Source organism: Strix aluco, chromosome 1, assembly GCF_031877795.1.
Source record: "Strix aluco isolate bStrAlu1 chromosome 1, bStrAlu1.hap1, whole genome shotgun sequence".
Taxonomy (NCBI): domain Eukaryota; kingdom Metazoa; phylum Chordata; class Aves; order Strigiformes; family Strigidae; genus Strix; species Strix aluco.
This window is the reverse complement of record NC_133931.1, coordinates 124,566,124-124,584,768: the sequence shown is the minus strand read 5'-3', so window position 1 is coordinate 124,584,768 and position 18,645 is coordinate 124,566,124. Positions and strand designations below refer to the sequence as shown.

Sequence of the window (18,645 nt, the reverse complement as noted above, 5' to 3'; positions counted from 1 at the left end):
CTTTAAATAAAAGTAGTATGGCCTTCATTCCCCTTCAGACAAACTGCACAAAAGGGCTATATTCAGGGAAAGCCCAGGCTAGCACAGTCTCCAGAAGTCATATCTGCAAGCAGGTATTAAGTATCAGTCTAATGAAAAAACCAAGGATGTCCTGTTTTCTACTGTCAATGTTAAAAAGAAGAGGATGTCACCAAAAGAGGGTAATAAAGGGAAGATTTTTGCCAAGACGTGCTTGTGGATATTCCTTAGAGCATCATTTCTACTGAGAAACAGGAGGTGGAGGATACTGAGTCACAGCTCAAAAGCCTTTGCAATCATTAACACATTATTGTAGTTGTAAAGCATCACAGAGTTGTGAAGTATTAAATATATGTAATATTGTGCTCTGCCAACAGGAGAGGAGAAGCCGTCAGATCCCAAAAAACCCAGAGTCCCTGCCTGTGACTGTGCCTGACTGTGGAGCAGTGAGGTGGTGAGTGGCATCTTCACAGCCTGCAAAGAGCCCAAGCTAGTCCTCTCCTGGCAGCGCAGACAATCTTAATGAACAGAAAATGCCATCAGCTTCCTGACACTGCCTTTGGAAAGGCCATTTAGGACTGTAAGACCACAAACACTCAGAACAGATTTGATAAACGTAATTCCATAGCAGCCCCTTAAAACATTAGCTTTTTCACACAAAAGCTAAGGTATTTGTTATAAAATAGAGTGGTAAGTGATATCCCAGGAAATTCAGTAAGTAAACTGTTTCAAAAGGTTACCAGCCTTTAAAAATATAGGAAGAGGCTGTTTGTAGTATTCACTCATACTTACATGTTTTTATGGTTTTTGCTAAAAAACAGGATAAAATGGAAGTGAACACAACACAAAATTACAATTTAGAATGAATGACAACAATTATTGTCTTTATACAACTTCTACAAATAATTGTTTTGGGGATTTTAAAAACTATGAATTCAATATCTGTCATTTAGAATTTTATGGGCAGTTACAACAATCTATTTCACTTACAATTTCATTCACTTAAAATACAAACCATTTATCCCCCTTCCATATCCCACTGACCAATTCTTATCACTGCACTGTAAAAATAAAACTACCTCAACTATTTGGCTTTTAACCCTAGAAGTGGAGTCCTATTTGTCCCCCGTTTTGAATCCTAAAATGTCACTTCAGGGTTATGATGATGAACGCAGAATATTTTAAACTAGTTAAATGTAGTGCAATTGACAAAAAATTACGTTTTGAATATTCAGCTACAAAATCTTTCCTAGATGTTTAGTTCATTCATTTTCCTCACAAAAGCAGATTTAATACATTAAATACTCTACTGCAACCTAAGGACAAAAGAATTACTAACCAGGACTAGAGGAGAACAGATTGTGTATTTGGAGCACAATTTATACAGATGCTATGGGAGTGGGAAGGGGCTTGGCTGGTTGTTTTTGCTTTGGCAGAACCACTGACCTATCTGGATTGCAAAAATGATTTTTTTTTACCATCGTTTCTAAAAGACAAGGTCTTCAACTCATCTCTACAACATCTAATGCATATATTTCCACATATATGTTCTACATTACATTATGTCTTAGGAACTGATCTAGCAGTTCAAACATAAAAGGAGTGCCCCTGTTCATTTTATATGGATTATAGCAGAAACTGCTATGAATATTATTTTGGAATTAGTCTTCAATGGTAGCTGTACAGCCCAAAGAGTTTAGCCTATGTATCTATTAGTAACTGGTGTATCATAATACTTACACATATCCCCAGTTCTCCTACTGGTATTGTAATGGATATAATCAAATCACAGGCCATCCTGCTCTGGAGTTCTGAATATGAATTGCAGTCAGGATTTGGTGTCACTGACGAACAAACCTTAACGCCAGCTGACTTTTTTGGCTGACATTCCACCTAAGCTGCAGCATGTCTCAGCTGAGAAAACAGACCACAATATGCCTTTCCTTTCATTGCACACTCCATCACATTCTTTTATTTATGAAGGCACAAAATGTCTGAAAGCCAGCCTAAGGCATCCTTGGTCCTGGTGGGGCCACAGTGTACCACAGGAAGCTACAATTCCTTCTTAAATTGTGAATAGGCAGATTTTTGCTCTAGGCTTCATCACAAATGGAAAGAGTTAGTAAAATGAAGGTTATGTTAACATGTTACACTACCCACATGCCTTCAATTATGATTTGAACTCATTTACTGAACATCAACTGTTGCCCGTTTGCATTAAAGAGTGAAGCCTGCAAGTTCTTCTCAGGGAAGCTGCGCTTTGACTTCTGTGCAGCTATTTATGTGCATAGTGGGTACAGTCAATCTGAGCAATGGTGGAAGGGTAGCATCAACCAGGATCAAGTACGTGACTGCACATAATTTTACTAATGATATTTATTGTCTGCTGCATATAAAATCCTCTGAAGTGTATCAAAAGCTGCTCTAGGGGACTACACTGAATAACTGAAAGAACTGCTTGCCAAGGGAGCCATTAACACTTCCAACTGTTGAGTCACTTGAAAATTTCCCTTCCACTTTCTGCTCACTGTTTAAAGGAAAAGGGAACATCAAACTCAGCCAGCTGGCAGGGTGAACAGAAGGATCCTCTGAACTGCTGCCACACTACAGAAATTGAAAATGGGATGTCTTCTGGATTCTCCTCCACCTGGATGTGTGAGAACTGCCTTTTGGTGCTGCCAGATGTCAAGGGTGCAGGAGAGAAGCATGGGAATCAAAGATATGCAGAGGGAACCTAAGCAGAAATATTTTGGAAGTGTGAAATGTAAAGCTCTCCCTGGAACATTAACTCATCCTCAGTGAACATAAACTGAATGAAAATGTGCTTTCAGATGAATCACAATTTATATCTTAATGTATTACAACCAATGTGGGATATTTAGTTTTATTCCCAGAGCCCTAAATCAAACCTTAATCCAAACTTAACTTAGCCCTCACTTGGACTGCCTTATGAAGTTTCAAGTTTTACATTAAAAAATCAGATTTTACAGATACTTCATACCCCTTTGTAATGAAAGAGAATGAAGTCTAATCTTCTGGACTAATTTCTCTCATGTTCTGCATTAACAAAGCACTCAGCAGAGGACCAATAGTGCAGACTAGGACAGATAGATTTGATAATGCTCAAGCTAGTGCATAAATGTGGTCCCACTGCCATTCTGGATTCCTAGACTTACATGGTTTAAGAGGCTAAAATGGATTATTCAGAGGAGACCAGATTATATATTAAACAGTCAGAAATCTTCTTTTCATGGAAACTTATACAAAACCTAGCACATGTGCAATGAACACACCCACTCTGTTTCTCACTGAAATCTGAGCTCTCACAACTAACCTTGCATCTAATTTTCCTTCTTACCTCAAATCTAGAGGTGAAAAGGTATCACCTTTCTAACATCAGGAAACCTCCCACTGTTTTCAAAAAATCCTTCATCTGTAATGTCATTATTTTTAATCGGGAAAAAAAAATGCCCTTCTGAGCAACAGGAATCACTGCAAAACAGGAGGCAGAAGCTGAAAAAGCAAGACACATCTTCAAATGAAAGGTACAGTTTTCAGAAGGGAGAGAGCTCTGTCTTGCTGCCTGAACAAGCACTGTCCTTTTGGGGTACAGTGTGGTTACAGCAAACCTTTACAAAGGAAACTATATGATTTTGGCAAAAATCTATTTGAGAACAGAAGACTAGGAGTCACTAGTTTTGAAGGAGTGTAAGCTCTCTAACAACAAAAACTGTTCATGCTAATTAATTTGTGGTATCAGATAGGGACCAAACATATGCATGCACTTGTCCTCATATTACACAGAGAAGTATTTAACCAAGTTCAAAAATATTACAAGAGGTTTATGGGTGTTGTATTCATTATTTGTCTGTAAGCATTTGTATCACATTATACACTTAAGAACAGAAACTCATCTGATTACCAAGATGGGAAAGCACAGTTTTACCATGATGCTGTTGAGTGGGAGAAGACTTTTTTTCCCCACACATTAGCCTTCAGTGTGGCAAACCTCCTGGGGGCTTGCATGTAAAAGAAGCAAAAGCAAAGCACCATCTAGTAAAAAAATAAATAAATAAATAAACTCAGAAACAGATGTAAGAGTCTGGTGGATAAGGGAAGTGTGGACGTGACCCTCACCAAGAGGGAGTACACAGAGCATTGTTTTGATGTGTTCAGCCTTCTGTGGCAGTACAGCCTGCTGATACACTTGAAAGGGGACAAGAAACCCACAAAAGCCTATAGTTCTTCCTGTGAAATCTACAATTTCTCTCCCTCCAAATGCCATATTTGATTACGGGACTCTAGGGAACAACGGCACGGAAACAGAGTTCAGCTACCTAGCATAAAAGAACCATTCTTCCTTGGCTGCCAGAGAAGAAAATACAACTGCTGTGTCATTCTGCTTGACCTCCTTAAAATGACAGACCTTAACAACTGAATATGAATATGAAGAGGGGTGAATGATTTCTGCCCTGTATTCCTGCCAGCTGCACCTGGAGATGGAAGACAGATCTCTACATTACAATATAAAAACCAATCAGGTATTAATCCCTCTTTTTTTCTTTGACTTTTCTTTTACTATGGTGATTTTTCCCATCTTCAAAACCAGAGAGTTTTTTATAAAAAATTAAGGGAAGAACAGAGCAAGGAAGGGAACCAAATCCTGTTTCCTTCCCTCTTCTTCTTCCATCTACTGGCAGAAGAGATTATTACCACTGTCCCAACACAAGTAGACTCCTAGGCCCACATACCAGGGAGCATCTCTGCAATTCCAGCCTGTTTAAATGAGGAGTTGTTTTCTCCATTTCATTTGCCTTTTGATCAGACTAACCAGGAGCAGAAGCAGTAGCAGTTCCTTGTTCTAGGATTTTCTTGGCATATATGGGTGGATGTCAAAGCCTCAGGGCAAATCCTACAAATAAACATTTTAGATACAGAGCCATAGATATTGGTGTGTGCTAGGGGCAGAGAAGGAGACATCCCTGAAATCAATGATTAAAATATCAGTGCCAGGCTGAGCAACAAAAGCCCTCTCCATGAGCTGGTACACAGTGTGAGGCTGTTGCCAGTCATACACAATAATACATAAAGTCTACATTTGCTCTTTGCAGGGCTGTGTTCACACCACAGTTCAAACAAAAGTACTTCTAATGGCCTACAATACGTTCCTGCCTTAGTGAGAAAGGAGAAAGATAACCCCTGGAGTTTGGAGAAAGGGAGGGGAGCAGGCTCAGCTACTTTGGAGCCTTTATTCTTCAGAAGGCTCATATCACACAAGGAGGACGCGCCACTAGGGAAAAAGATGAAAGGACTTACTGTTTCTCATTGACTTAACTTCCACTCCAAGCTATATAAAGACTTCAAAATTTAAGTACCCATATCCCACAGGAAGATACTGCAGTAGGATGTGTTCTGCAGTCTTCATAGACTTTGGAGTCAAATTGCCAACATGCCCATATTTATTCCTTAAAGGTTGTTTGCATTAATTTTTTCTGGACCTGACTAATTGGTATGTAGTATCAATGAAGAATCTAATACAAATTTTCATCTTTCTCATAGCAACCCACATGTTACTTTCACGATGGATAACAGAAATTGACTATTCATGAGTCGTTGAAATTTGTGTATCTGGATCGCCAGTGCGAGTAAAAGAAGGTAGATTCCCAGGCAGAGGCAAAGCAAGAGACCTGAATGTTAGCAGCAGACCCTTTTCATCAGAATAAAGAAAGGAAGACCTTAAACCTCAGATCAAGGCCTCTTTATGTTAATTCTCACTACTTGTCTGGTGGCGGCAAGTGAACTGAATCTGAAGAACTTATGCTGAAGGAGACAAGCATAAATGTGAACATGCAGCAAATCAGTAACACATTGGCTCCTACCAAATACATGAAATTTTAGCACTCATTTTTAAAATGCAACAAAAGGCACTTGAAATTTCTGTCCTAATATCCACTAAGGTCTCCTACGTAACATGAGTTTTTGGGAGTACAGCGAACCTGATTTCTGTCTCCTACAGACTGACTTCTATACAGCTTTTAGGATAGTACAATGATGACTTAGAAAATCACAAAGAAAACAAGTTTTTTCTCAGCAGAATAACAATATATCCATGATTGAAAGGAACTAATACTCACCTCTGACTTTCCTCCATCTACAGCCTATACACAATTTAAAGAATAAAGGGACACTTTAACACACTGAAAAACCGTATATATCATGTCTATATGCTGATACACGCCAATTAAACCAGAAATTAAGAGGGAATAGAAGATTAAAAAAGGGAAGGTCAGAACCAAAAGGGGAGAAAGCCAACCTAAAAGGTTTCAATTAACAAGAAAAAAAGAGTGTATCAGGGATAAAAAAAGAGTGTATCAGGGATAAAAAAAGTTAAACTCATCTATTGCAGGATCATTTTAAAGTAGAAACCTTCAGACTGAAAGCAAAACTTGGTAATATTAAATAAAATGCTGCTGACTTAAATTAAAACAGGAGAGTGCTAAACAGAAAGCCCCACAGAGATACAATAAATTGAAAGATAATTAAAGTAAAAACTGAGAGAAGGAAGAATATTAGAAAGTGAAATGAAAACATTCTGCAGTTGAAACAGGATTGAAGGAAAGCAGTATAAAAGGTCTTCGATAACTAAAACAAAAGGAGGAACCCTAAAGAAAACACTTTCACTGAAGTATAATGAAAACAAAATGGGCACACAAATTGTTGCACAACAAAAGACACAGAGAATGAATAAATAACAGTGAAATTAAAATAAGTGATACTCTTTAGTGCAGATGAGTCTTCTCATTCCAAACACACTAAGAGGAATTCTTCACCTCAAAATGAGTCAAAGACTGATGCAAAACAGAAGTGACAAAAATGGTAGCCCTAGTAGCAGTGCCATGGCTCATCTGCTCTCATCTAGCCAGTCATCACGACACTCTGCTCTAGTAGCACATAAATGTGCATAGTCACTTCCCTGCCATCATGGCAAAGCTTGAAATTTGTTCCAGTAGTAGCTGAGTGACCCCTGCAGACACTAGGTCAACTCCCTTAAGGACAAGTTTCTGTGCACGCTCAAAGACTTAAATTGTTTGACATTTTAATCCTAAACCAGAATTTCCTCTGGTTGTAATATTTTGTTTCTTTGCTTACTACAAATAATGGGCTTGAAGAAAAATATTAATTAACCTTAAAGGTTTACTTTCAGCCTTCACTTTAACTTGCCACTCTTTGTCTATAGCTGCACACACAGAGCTTTGAGCAACTAAGTTTGGTTTCTGTGATTGGCACTGGATCACACACCACGTATTAATTTCTGTATCTTACATTGCACCACGTATCAACGCTCTAGTGTTAAAAAGTCCTTTCCTCATCTCAGTCTCCAGAAATGGAACTACTGAGAAGAGTATATATAGAAAGTGTTCTAAAATAACAGGCCTTTTTAAAAAAGTCTCCAACATTGTGAACTTGTGCTACTTCCAAGCATTTTTACTCTCACTTTTGGGGGAATGAACTAAACAAAACACTCTTGAGCCATGAGCATGTGATCTAAATGTCCTTTTCACTTACTGAAGTTACTAGCAAAAGACAGTAGATTTAATTTTATATGGAGACCTTAAAATAGGAGAAGATACCTTTATAAAAATACAAGCTTTAGCACAACTTCTGAGAAACACCATAGAGACCGTGAATACAAGTAGTCCAGTTAGGTGATACCTGTGTTCCTTTCTGTCATCAGACACCAAAAACTCCATAATTATATCTAGATGGAAGTTACATGGAAAAGCAATTCATCTCCTTCATGCAGCAGAATGTTGAAATACAACTGTCCAAAATAATGCAAGACTGGAATATGTGTTGAGCCATATGAACCAGAGCATACTCTCCTGGTGCCTGAATGCAAACTAACAGGATGGGATCTTGCTTGTAGGGGAGGAAGAGGAGCAAGAGAGTGAGCGTGAAAAGAACTGGGAGAAAAACAGTGTGTAAGACTGCACAGAAAATTCTGACAGACATAAAAGAATTTATAAAGAAACCCCCCAAAAAACAGTTGAGAAATCTCTTGGACACAATGCTGTCTACAAAGACCTGAATTGAAAGCAAAGAAACTGCCTTTTGTTGCTTTTTTTTATATATACAGTGTTCTGTGAAGAAGGAACTGTCTGGTCTGTCTTTATAAACAAAAATAAATCTGACATCCATATATCTTAACTTCTTTTTCTGACAAAAATAATCTGAAAAACCCTCCCAAAAATGAATTAACAGCTCCGTGTCTGCAAAGTTGCAAAACCAGTATTAAAGGCAGGATTGAAAGAGAGAAATTGTTAGCTTCTATTCCTCTTTAGCCAAGCTGAAAATAACTACTTGAAAAACAGTGGAGAATTTTGCAAGAACTATTGTGGCATCCAACTGTTTCTGAGAAGTGCTACAGAATGGCTTGCAGGTAAAAAGGCAATCTTTGTTAGGGCAGTAATTAATTACAAAGCATTTAGGCAGACTGAGAAGCTCTAGTGCAACACCTTCTGTCCAGTATGGCAAAAAAAAAAATCAATGATACCATGAAGTAATAAAGTCAACCTTGAAAAACACTAGCAGAGAGAAGCTGCAAAAAGCTGAAAAGTAATTTCAAAAAGAATATCAAAATGAAAGTTCATCACCTGCATCAGGCTTTCTGGAAAGTGTTAACAATTGTTTCCTATCCAGTTTTACCTGCAGTAGTCTAAAAGCAAAAACAGGTATTTTCCTGAACTTACATCATGCAAAAATCTACTGATTTTTAGGGAAAGCTCCCTGGGAAGCACACTTGGCTCAGCTCAACCTTGTCATCTAAAATAATGGTCAGGAAATCAAATAGGAAGATGTAATTCAAGTGAATAACATTAGTAGCCCCCCTGTGATGTTGTTACTGAAATTCCCCAAAGAGGAGAGTTATCTAGATCTGAATAAGCCTTTAACATCATGAAGCAAGGGACTCGGCTAAGGGCTGGGAGAGGCGATTAAGGAACACTTCCACTAGCAGTAGCAGTGAAACACTTGAATTGTGGGTCAAATATCAATAAAGGTATCTAGAATAAATTAGTAATTGAACAACATAGAAATATCTGAAAGCTGATGAAACAAGGCCAAAGACACTTAGAAGCTGTAAAATTGGTCACAGATCTCCAACTGTCTTTCATGTCGGCACGCAGATTGAAACGATTGCCAGTGAGAAACACTGCTAGATCTAAAAGTACAAAATCCATGAGAAACAGCCATGAAATCTCAGCAAAACGGATTTGGTTCTCATTTACTGTGGTATGCCATAAGAAATACTGTATAAAGGTCAAGGACAAACTCACCTTGTGGCTATGTGCTAAATGACATTTTGGATGGGATGCTGCCATGAAAAAGATTGGTATTTTTGACCAAAAATGCTATCTTCTGCTGTTTTTTTCTGAGTGTGTTCACAGAAATGGCATTTTCTTGTAAATCATTAGGATTATGTCAAATTATTTAGCTCTGGCATTTATTTCTCCCCTGCAATGGGAACTGTCTGCAAGTGCTCAAACCCTGGCTAGCCAGCTGGGTCAAAAGCGGAAACAATATCCTGCTAAAATATGTTGATCTTGGCAAGGATCTATTCAACACATCACCACAACAATAGATTTAAATAGAGACACAAAAAGCAAGCTTGCTAGTGCCAAAACAACCAGGAAAATAAAACCCATTTCCTATTCTCAATATGGCAAGTAATAAAATATATCTGTTAACAATCAAATCAAGCTGACAAAGCAATGTTAAAATAGCTTGGAATAGAGCCAAAAAAGATCAGAACAGATACAGAGAAACAATATGCAGTGGACCACGAAACCCACTTTGCATCATCACAGGAAGAGGCATAAAAACTAGCGTGATGTGCATTATTGATATCATCCATTAAAAGAGTTGGGAATACAGTTAAAATATCAAATAAAGATGGACAGCCATGATATAATGGATTATAGTTCTGTCAAAGATGTGTTTCTTTCTTTTAGAGTTAGTTCTTCAGTCTGAACACTTTCTTCCTCACCTGTTCTTAATCAGAGCTGCTTGTAGGTATTCATATGGCACCTAACACAACGCAGACTCCCTAAACACTAACCACTATAATAACATATTACTCTGGTGAGTGGGAGAACATAAACAGGCACAGACTACAGTTAAGATGCCTTAAAATCTTCTAAAAGCATCAGTAATTCAAGGATGCCAGGCAACTAAATGGTAATAATATCTTTACTCTAACACCTTCTTAAAAAAAGAAAAAAAAAGTAACCCTTTGGATAACCTTTCAAATGCACCTTCTTTCACAACTGAGACGTAGAAATCACTATTTTTTTAAATACATATTTAAAATGCAATGTTTCTGAATATTTACAATTCACCAGTCAAGTCTAGTACACACTGTAATGCCATGATGATGACTAGACCCTCATTCATTTTTATAAATTTTGTTCTAATCTATGGCATCAAACTGATGCAAGATGTGGTTTTGTACCTGGGAATGCAGGTTCATCAACGTATTCTAATATTAATCCATGTTAAACAATAACAGACAATATAAGCTTCCCAGCTGAATATTAACCCTGGTTCCCAAAATGCCGAGAGTGTAAGAAAACCTTCCTTTGTAAGAAAGTTGCCAGTTGATACACTTTTTTTTTTTTTTAGAATGAAAACAGAGCCACAAGCACCTGAATAGTTCAATATGGAAAGAAGTACTTCAGTCACTGAAATACTATTATATGCTTGATTTGCCCACCAAAAAGCACAGGGTAAATTTATTTTTTTCAGTTCAGAGGTGTATTTTATTTTCAGTTACATTGTGTCTTTCAAGAGAAAAAAAAAACATTCATATATGTTTTGCAAAAACACATCTTTCTCTTAAGCACTGTAAATGTGAGTCAGCAGGGCTTTCAGACTGACAGTGTTACCAAAATGGTGAAAAGGAATCACGCTAAAGCAATACAGCATGCAAGAAACTGTGCAATCTTGAGATTTTGCTTTGCTTCCTTAATCAATCAGGCAAAAGCTTATACAGTTTTTAATGATTTGTGACTATACAAGGATATGGAGTTAATACGGGCCTGTGAGGTCTCAACACACTGTGATAGTGTCATTAGCAAAAAAGGTGGGAATAAGGGGTACCTCCTTCGTCAGATTGCCTTGTTATCTCACTGCAGTAAGAAAAGGTAGGGTTTGTGTCAGAGCCATCTGATTTATAATCTCCCAAACTGGTAGAATGTAAATACTGCTTACTGTAACGGCTTGCTCTTTCTACAAAGGTTGAAAGAAAGAATATCACAATAAATAGATGACAGAACTGCAAAGACAAGCAACAACAAAAATCCCAACGCCACTAACACTGATATTCATACACTGATGGCATTAAAACTAGTAAAAAAGTGACTTGTTCACAATTTTATATCCATCTTGAACACTATTAGTTCAAAAGGTTGCTTCAAAATCAGATACAACTAAGCCTGTTCTCTGCTTTAAAAGAACAGCAGAAATGGAAGGTAGGATTGAGATACTGGGGGAAAAAAAAAAAAGGGATGAAGATAAAGCATATGAAAATTTCCAGTGGAAAATCAAAATGTTCCTTTATACTAGCATGCATACAAGTGCATGTGGAAAAACTGCTGTATGATATTCAAAAGCATATTTAAAGTTCCACTATTAGTAGCAAAGAAAATACATGTACAAAACTAAACATTCAAACCAAACACTTCTGGGAGGAAAAAGTCCAAAAACTTGTAAACCCAAAGCATTGCTGCCTGTTATTACATTACCTTCTCTACTTTTCCATCTACCCTTAAATTATTAATACCTTGGAGTTTCAAACAATAGCACAAAGCATAATATCATGTGCCATATAAGCAAAGTGTGCATAGAAAATAAATCAATTTCATAAATAGGCCTCCTTCTGTTATCTCTGAAATGTTTGTAAGGTCCAACTATTTAAATATTCTACTTATGGTGAGGACAAACTAGGTCAATGCTTTTTAAGTGGCTACTTGTAAACTGTATGGATAACTGTTTAGGATAATATTTCTTATCTGCACATGTCACTACAGTTGAAGTTCCTATAAAACACTGCTTTTAAAATACTAGATAGATAGATAGATAGATAGATAGATAGATAGATAAAAACATACTTATAAAACATATGGCTGGCATATTGACCTGAAAATTTACTGTATCAACTTAGTTTCATAAACTTAAAAAGCTGATTTGGCAAAAGGCAGGATATAAGCAATACCAGAAAGCATATGCAGACTCCTAGACTGAATATTGTCCTCCAGAGGATCAATGTCGAAGATGGAGCCAGGATCTGTGCGCCAAACTTTAAGATCTTTTCCCAAAGCACAGAAATTATAAGACAGACAAACAACAAAGGAAGTAAAAGCATAGGAGGGATGAGTTTTAACAATCAAAAAACAATTTCCTTCATCTAGAAATTAACTAAAAGATCTAGATATTCACCTGAAAGTATTAATTTCCTTCTGAAAAGAACTTAGAGCATTCATTTTAAGAATTGACATTATTTTAAGGTGTCTTTTTCCTCGCAATTTTTGTTTTCCTTTTCTAAATATGACCATAGTATTTTCTTAAGTCAAAATGAAAGGAAACAAGTTAAATATCACATACCAGAGTTCCTTTCCACTAGTAGAGCCAAAATCATCAGAGCTACAAGATTATGTCCCCAGTCCACCAACAGCATTGTTACTCCATGGAGATGCTGCAGTACATATCCCCATAGGTGACAGCTGGCAGTATATAACTCTACAGCTGACAGAAGCACTATAGGTCCTCTTTTGTATACAGTAGAGAACAAGTCAGCCTAATAAGCACAATCAGGAGCATAGTTCATCTTATCCCAAATAAATTTCTACAAGTTGCTCAATTCATATAAACTCAAAAGTATTAATCTTTCTTAATGTAACAAATGGACTAGGGTGACAAATTCAGCTGTAGAAATCTACATTGTAGACATCTACAGTTGGGTAAAATGAAGCCCACTCTTGATCTTAACTAGCAATTCCCTTTGTCTTCCACATATCTAAGTTTCCTGGGACACAGACTTACTGTTGATCCACTACCTCACTACTGAAAAACATTTTTGAAATTCAATATATGGATTCAATAACAGTAGCAATCTTAAGATCTTCATACAACTTCTTTAATTCATACAAGTAAGTTATTAATAGCTCTTGAATTCACATGTCTGATCTGGATACTAAAAGAAAAAAGAGTCCGTAAGAAATAATTAATTTCATATCTGAGTTTAAGTTATAATCACTGCAGAAAAGTGAATACAGATTCAACCATGGTTTTAATAAACACTTGACAAATAATTACAATGTTGCACCAGTTAAGAGGAAGCTTATAACAAATGCAGAAGCAGCTACAGTGTAAATTCTTGATCTACTCACATCAATCTAATATATACAATTTATATCTACTATGTCTAAAAATGCAATAATTATTTAATCTCTCCAAACCAGTTTAAAATAAAACCTTGATGTAAAGTACAACCAGTTTAAGCACAAATCTACCAGATTACACATTTTTAGTAGTGGTTTGCTTCTTGGGCAGACCTGTGTAGATTTACTCAATGCATTGGAAGTGGGAAAAATAACTGTCTTCCCAACTTGGTCCTTTTGCTCATTTGAGTGGTACCAAGCTAAATAATGGGTTGGTAGGTAAAGTAGGACTGAGGGGACACCAAATATGTCACGTTTCAAATGATTAATAACCTAGAGGCAATGGAAAGAACAGAGCTAATAAAATAAATCCCATGGCTTTAGAATATATTAAATGAATGTACATTATGTGTTATCTACTGCAACTCTCATAAGGTGAAGCATAGTGCTAATTGCCTCTTGACAAGATGAATAAAAACCAATGCAAAATATTTTGATAAACTATGTGTTAGTTCTAATGGTGATAAATTATGCAACTACATAAAGCACTGACAGGCATGAGAGGGGTGGGGGAACTGGTAAATGCCCAACTTTTCCTGTTTGATCATGTCTTAGTAAGTAAAAACATAGTAAGCTCTGTGGCGAAGGACTTGGGTGTCCTGGTGGATCAAAAGCTGGACATGAGTCAGCAATGTGCGCTGCCAGCCCAGAAAGCCAACTGTATCCAGGGCTCATAAAAAGAAATGTGGCCAGCAGGTTAAGGGAGGTGATGCTCCCCTTCTACTCCACTCTGGTGAGGCCACACCTGGAGTACTGCATCCAGCTCTGGGGCCCCCAGCACAGGAAAGACACAGACCTGTTGGAGTGAGTCCAGAAGAGGGCCACAAAAATGATCAGAGGGATGAAACACCTCTCCTGTGAAGAAAGGCTGAGAGAGTTGGGAATGTTCAGCCTGGAGAAGAGAAGGCTCCAGGGAGACTTTATAGTGACCTTTCAATACTTAAAGGGGGCCTACAGGAAAGATGGGGAGGGACTCTATCAAGGAGTGTAGTGATAGGACGAGGGGTAACTGTTTTAAACTGAAAGAGGGTACATTTAGATTAGATAGAAGGAAGAAATTTTTTACAATGAGGGTGGTGAAACACTGGAACAGGTTGCCCAGAGAGGTGGTAGATGCCCCCTTCCTGGAAACATTCAAGGCCAGGTTGGATGGGGCTCTGAGCAACCTGATCTAGTTGAAGGTGTCCCTGCTCATGGCAAAGGGGGTTGGACTAGATGACCTTTAAAGGTGCCTTCCACCCAAACTATTCTATGATTCTAGGTATGGCTTCATGGCAGCATCAATGCAGCAACCATTGATTTGTATTGATTGTATCCATCCCTATAATCTGAAATAACATACATAGAATCAGAATCTTGGCAATTTATAGCACCAATCAATTTTAACTTCCTGGTAAGTTTTGCCAATTCAAAATATCCTTATTCTCATGTAAGAATCATGGACCCTCTTTAATCACAGATCCAAAGCTCAGTTAGATTCATTTATCTTGATGGGTTTAGAATGGCTTTAGCATGGTTAAAACTAGTGCCTAGTTTCCAAAGCAGAGGCATTAATTTTAGCAATCAGGCATTTGAAAAAGTTGTTACAGCTTCACCGATAATACTTTAAAAACCAACCAGAATGACTGTAACATAGAGGCACTTTTCTTAACTGGCTGAACAATCATCAGCTGGGAAAAAACTCAAGAGAGTCATAGTTGTTTTTTTCAGTCTGTGATTTATTTTTCTAGCTGCCAAGGACATTCCATGAGCAGGGAGCTCACTGCTTCTTTTTAAACAAGCAGATATTATAATTGCAGTTCACTCTGAAAAAGCATTAGCTGAAATATCACTGAATATTAGGCTCACAGGTTTGTCATGGCCTATTTCCTTTAAATAGTTGCACTATTTTTGCTGTTTGGCAGGCATGGGGAGTTAAGAATTCCTGTGTGTTTTGATACTGGAGCAGTTTAAGCGATAAACAGTATTAATATATTTCAGTTACTTAAAGCTCAAGAATTTATCTCAGGGATGTTCTTAATCCTAATCTGTTTGTGCTAGCAAGCCTTCTGTTACTGAACACAGGATTGCATTCATGATTCTTACAGAGGGCTACAGCACATGTGCAATGCAGTACAGAGTAGGAGGTTTGAAGTGCATGCTAAATGGCATATTGCAAACTGTATATTAAACTGTAGTTTCACAGGAGCTTTTCCATCTAGCTATGGAAGTGAGTTCAAGTGCTTGGGTCTCTACAGACAATGAATTTCTGAACAAGTTTTTGCCCTAGATCCAGAACGTGTGACCCTCTGAGACTTGCATGGTCTTAAAAGTATCAGTACCTTCACCAGGCAGAGCTCTAAACTCTCACTTTTGAGAAATCCCTTCTGACATAAGGCTGTAGCTACAGACATGTAAAAGGTGGCTATACAAAGAAGTGTATTTCTTTCCTTTTACGTGTAGAGACTCATTCGGAGACTTCAAGGAAAAGACTGAAGAAGAATCTGCCAGGAATGATACAGATATAGTTAACCTTGTTTTAGGCAGGAGCATGGACTGTATGACCCACCAATTAGTCCATTTGACCTGCAATTTCTCTGATTGTTGAGAGGTAGACTTAAAGTCAACCCTTGCTATTACTACTATGTATGAAGGATTTTAGGGTGCTATCTCAGCATGTTTTTCCATATGTAGACTCTCTGGGGTCTACACTGCTGTAAAGCACAGAAAAACAGAAGAAGGACACACCAAAAGAAGAAAGGAGGAAAAAAAAATGACAGGTTACCATTTCCTTTGCTGTAGCAGACTTGCTAACTTTAAAGATATTTCAAATATCCATTTTTATTTTGAAATGGCATTTATTATGAATACCCCAAATGACATCTTCATGCAATACTCTGTCTCTACACACAAAACCAATCTGTATTCTATCCCCTGAATACTTTATCTTGGACCACATTTTACACCATGACTTCTGAACACTGGTGTTTGGCTTACCAGAGATCTAATGAGTTATTGATAAATTACAGCTTGAGATATTTTGAAATCTGTGTGAAATTCTAAAACATGAGGTAATTGGAGCACGTGCAGCTCTGGAGAAATTGCTGACTGACAGGAAATCTCAGTGATCTGCAACATTTAAACATTGAAATCTTAGAGAATCACAGCTTTAATAATCTCTTCTGTGCAAAATTAAAATTATTGCAGATATTTTGGCCTTTCTTGAAGAGTCAAAATTTAAACTTAAAAGTAATAGCAATGACTATCTGTATTTGAAAAAAAAATTACAGAGTAAATGACAGTGTATCTCCCATTCATTCCCATTATTTCTTCACTAGAAGCTGGCACTGATCCAGTAGTTCAACACAAGTTTTATACTGAGAAAAGAAATGAAAATTAAACCTGGGAGTACTTTTTCTTGGTTATAATGGAGAACACAAAGCAGAGGCTTTCATCTTCCCCACAGTGTTTTTCCAACAGCAACAATATTTAACAACTTACCAACAATTATTCCAGGTCTTCTATCCATTTCAACAATATGTGGATGCACACCTTTATATGCTGCATCACTCACAATTTGGGTGTTTTTCCGCACCCGCTCTGTTACAGGATCATCTACCACTGGGGTGAAGCCTCTGCCCTTTGTCTTCTCAAAATCTTCATGGTATTTTACCTAGGAAAACAAGAAGAATTACATTTTTCCCCAAGCTGCAATTGACAGCAAATAGTTATTCAATGCAAGAATGCATATGTGTTTGTTTTATGAGGCACTTATATTCTTTGGGTTTTGCACCATAATAGAATTGTTACACATATGAGATAGGCTGGATAGCCATCCAAGTCTTTTCTATCTCTCTTACTTGATTTCCTGATATTTTATTATCATTTTTGCATTTGTTTTCCATTGCCACTGAATTAGGCATTAAGTCAAGCAGCAAAGCATCATCTTACAGTCACACAGGACAGGAAAAGCCCTCAGGAGGTCATCTGGTCCATTCCCTTCTTCTCTGAGATAGGCTAGCTCTCTACTGATGTAGACAACTACATCTGTCAGTAAAAAATGTTCCAGCAGTAACAGTTCTAAAGAACTCAAGTATTTTCATTCACTGAGAATTTTGGTTACACACAGTTTCACACAAAAGGTACTCTTTTGTTCTTTTGTTTTATCATATGCCAGCTGGCTTTAAACATAGGTTTTTAGAAAGAATTGCAATTATTCTAAGCAGCCTGCTTTCAAAAAAAAGAAAAAAATGAAATTAAAAACAAGGACATTAGGGAAGAAAGTGTTATATAACCAAGTGTTGGAACAAAAACAGTATTAGTAAGAGTTATGAAGTAGTATTCCTGATTATGCATATTTATTTTTAAATAGTCTTAATCGTCAAAGAATTATATTGACAAACATTCTCACACAAGCAAATGCACACAAAACAACTCATTCCAAAAACAAAAGTCACGCAGAAACCAAGAACGTGCACAGGCACAAGGTGAAGTGTGTCACCTAATCCAGTCAAACTGTGTGATGCTCAAATGAGGTGTGTGCTTTTTAAAGAAAAAAAAATAACACGTTTAACTGTTAGAAAACTGTTTATTAGTATTTTGAAAATGTTCATTACAGTCATATGCAGTTAGCAAACACTCCCTCAACAGGCATAAGAAGAAAATATTCCTTCTGTACTTGAGCAGAGAGTTTCATCAGTTACCTATATTAATGGGAGGCAAAATCCAGTGGAAGTCAAGTGCCATTCCTTACTATACTCTAGTTATAGGAAGAAAGTACCCTACCATTGAGATGTTGTTTTGTGTTTCTTTGACATGCCTTAGCTCAGGTGTGTCTAGAAGCACACTACGTCTACCTTTCATCTGCCTCTGATCACTGCTGTACTTGACCTGCAAAACAGCAACAACAGCACACATGAAGTTTTTGTTTACTGGTGATGGTAAGAATCACACCATGCAATGGTATCCTTTCCAAACCACAATGCCCAACATTTTTCTTGCTCATTTCTTTACACTCATTTTCTAGTGACTTATTTCAGAGGGAGGATAGAGGTGAGCTAGTATATTGGTAAGGCCAAAGGACACATTTATTCCATCAATCACTTACTCAAAAAAAAAAGTATTTACCTAAAAGCTGAAACTCTTGACTGTT

General features: G+C 37.2%; 1 protein-coding gene across 10 annotated transcripts in view; it reads right to left on the bottom strand.

Moving 5' to 3' along the window:
- The window catches only part of NEBL (nebulette), a 270,025-nt gene that overhangs the window by 19,596 nt on the left and 231,784 nt on the right, over positions 1-18,645 (bottom strand). For 7 of the 10 annotated variants that reach the window (XM_074834260.1, XM_074834269.1, XM_074834279.1 and 4 more), the window contains 4 exons: positions 18,279-18,383; positions 16,995-17,166; positions 12,290-12,382; positions 11,176-11,304 (listed from right to left, as the gene is read on the bottom strand). In XM_074834260.1, coding sequence (XP_074690361.1) covers positions 11,176-11,304; positions 12,290-12,382; positions 16,995-17,166; positions 18,279-18,383 — 499 coding nt within the window. The remainder of the gene's footprint in view (positions 1-11,175; positions 11,305-12,289; positions 12,383-16,994; positions 17,167-18,278; positions 18,384-18,645) is intronic. The other 3 variants (XM_074834325.1, XM_074834316.1, XM_074834332.1) reach the window with 3 other exon arrangements.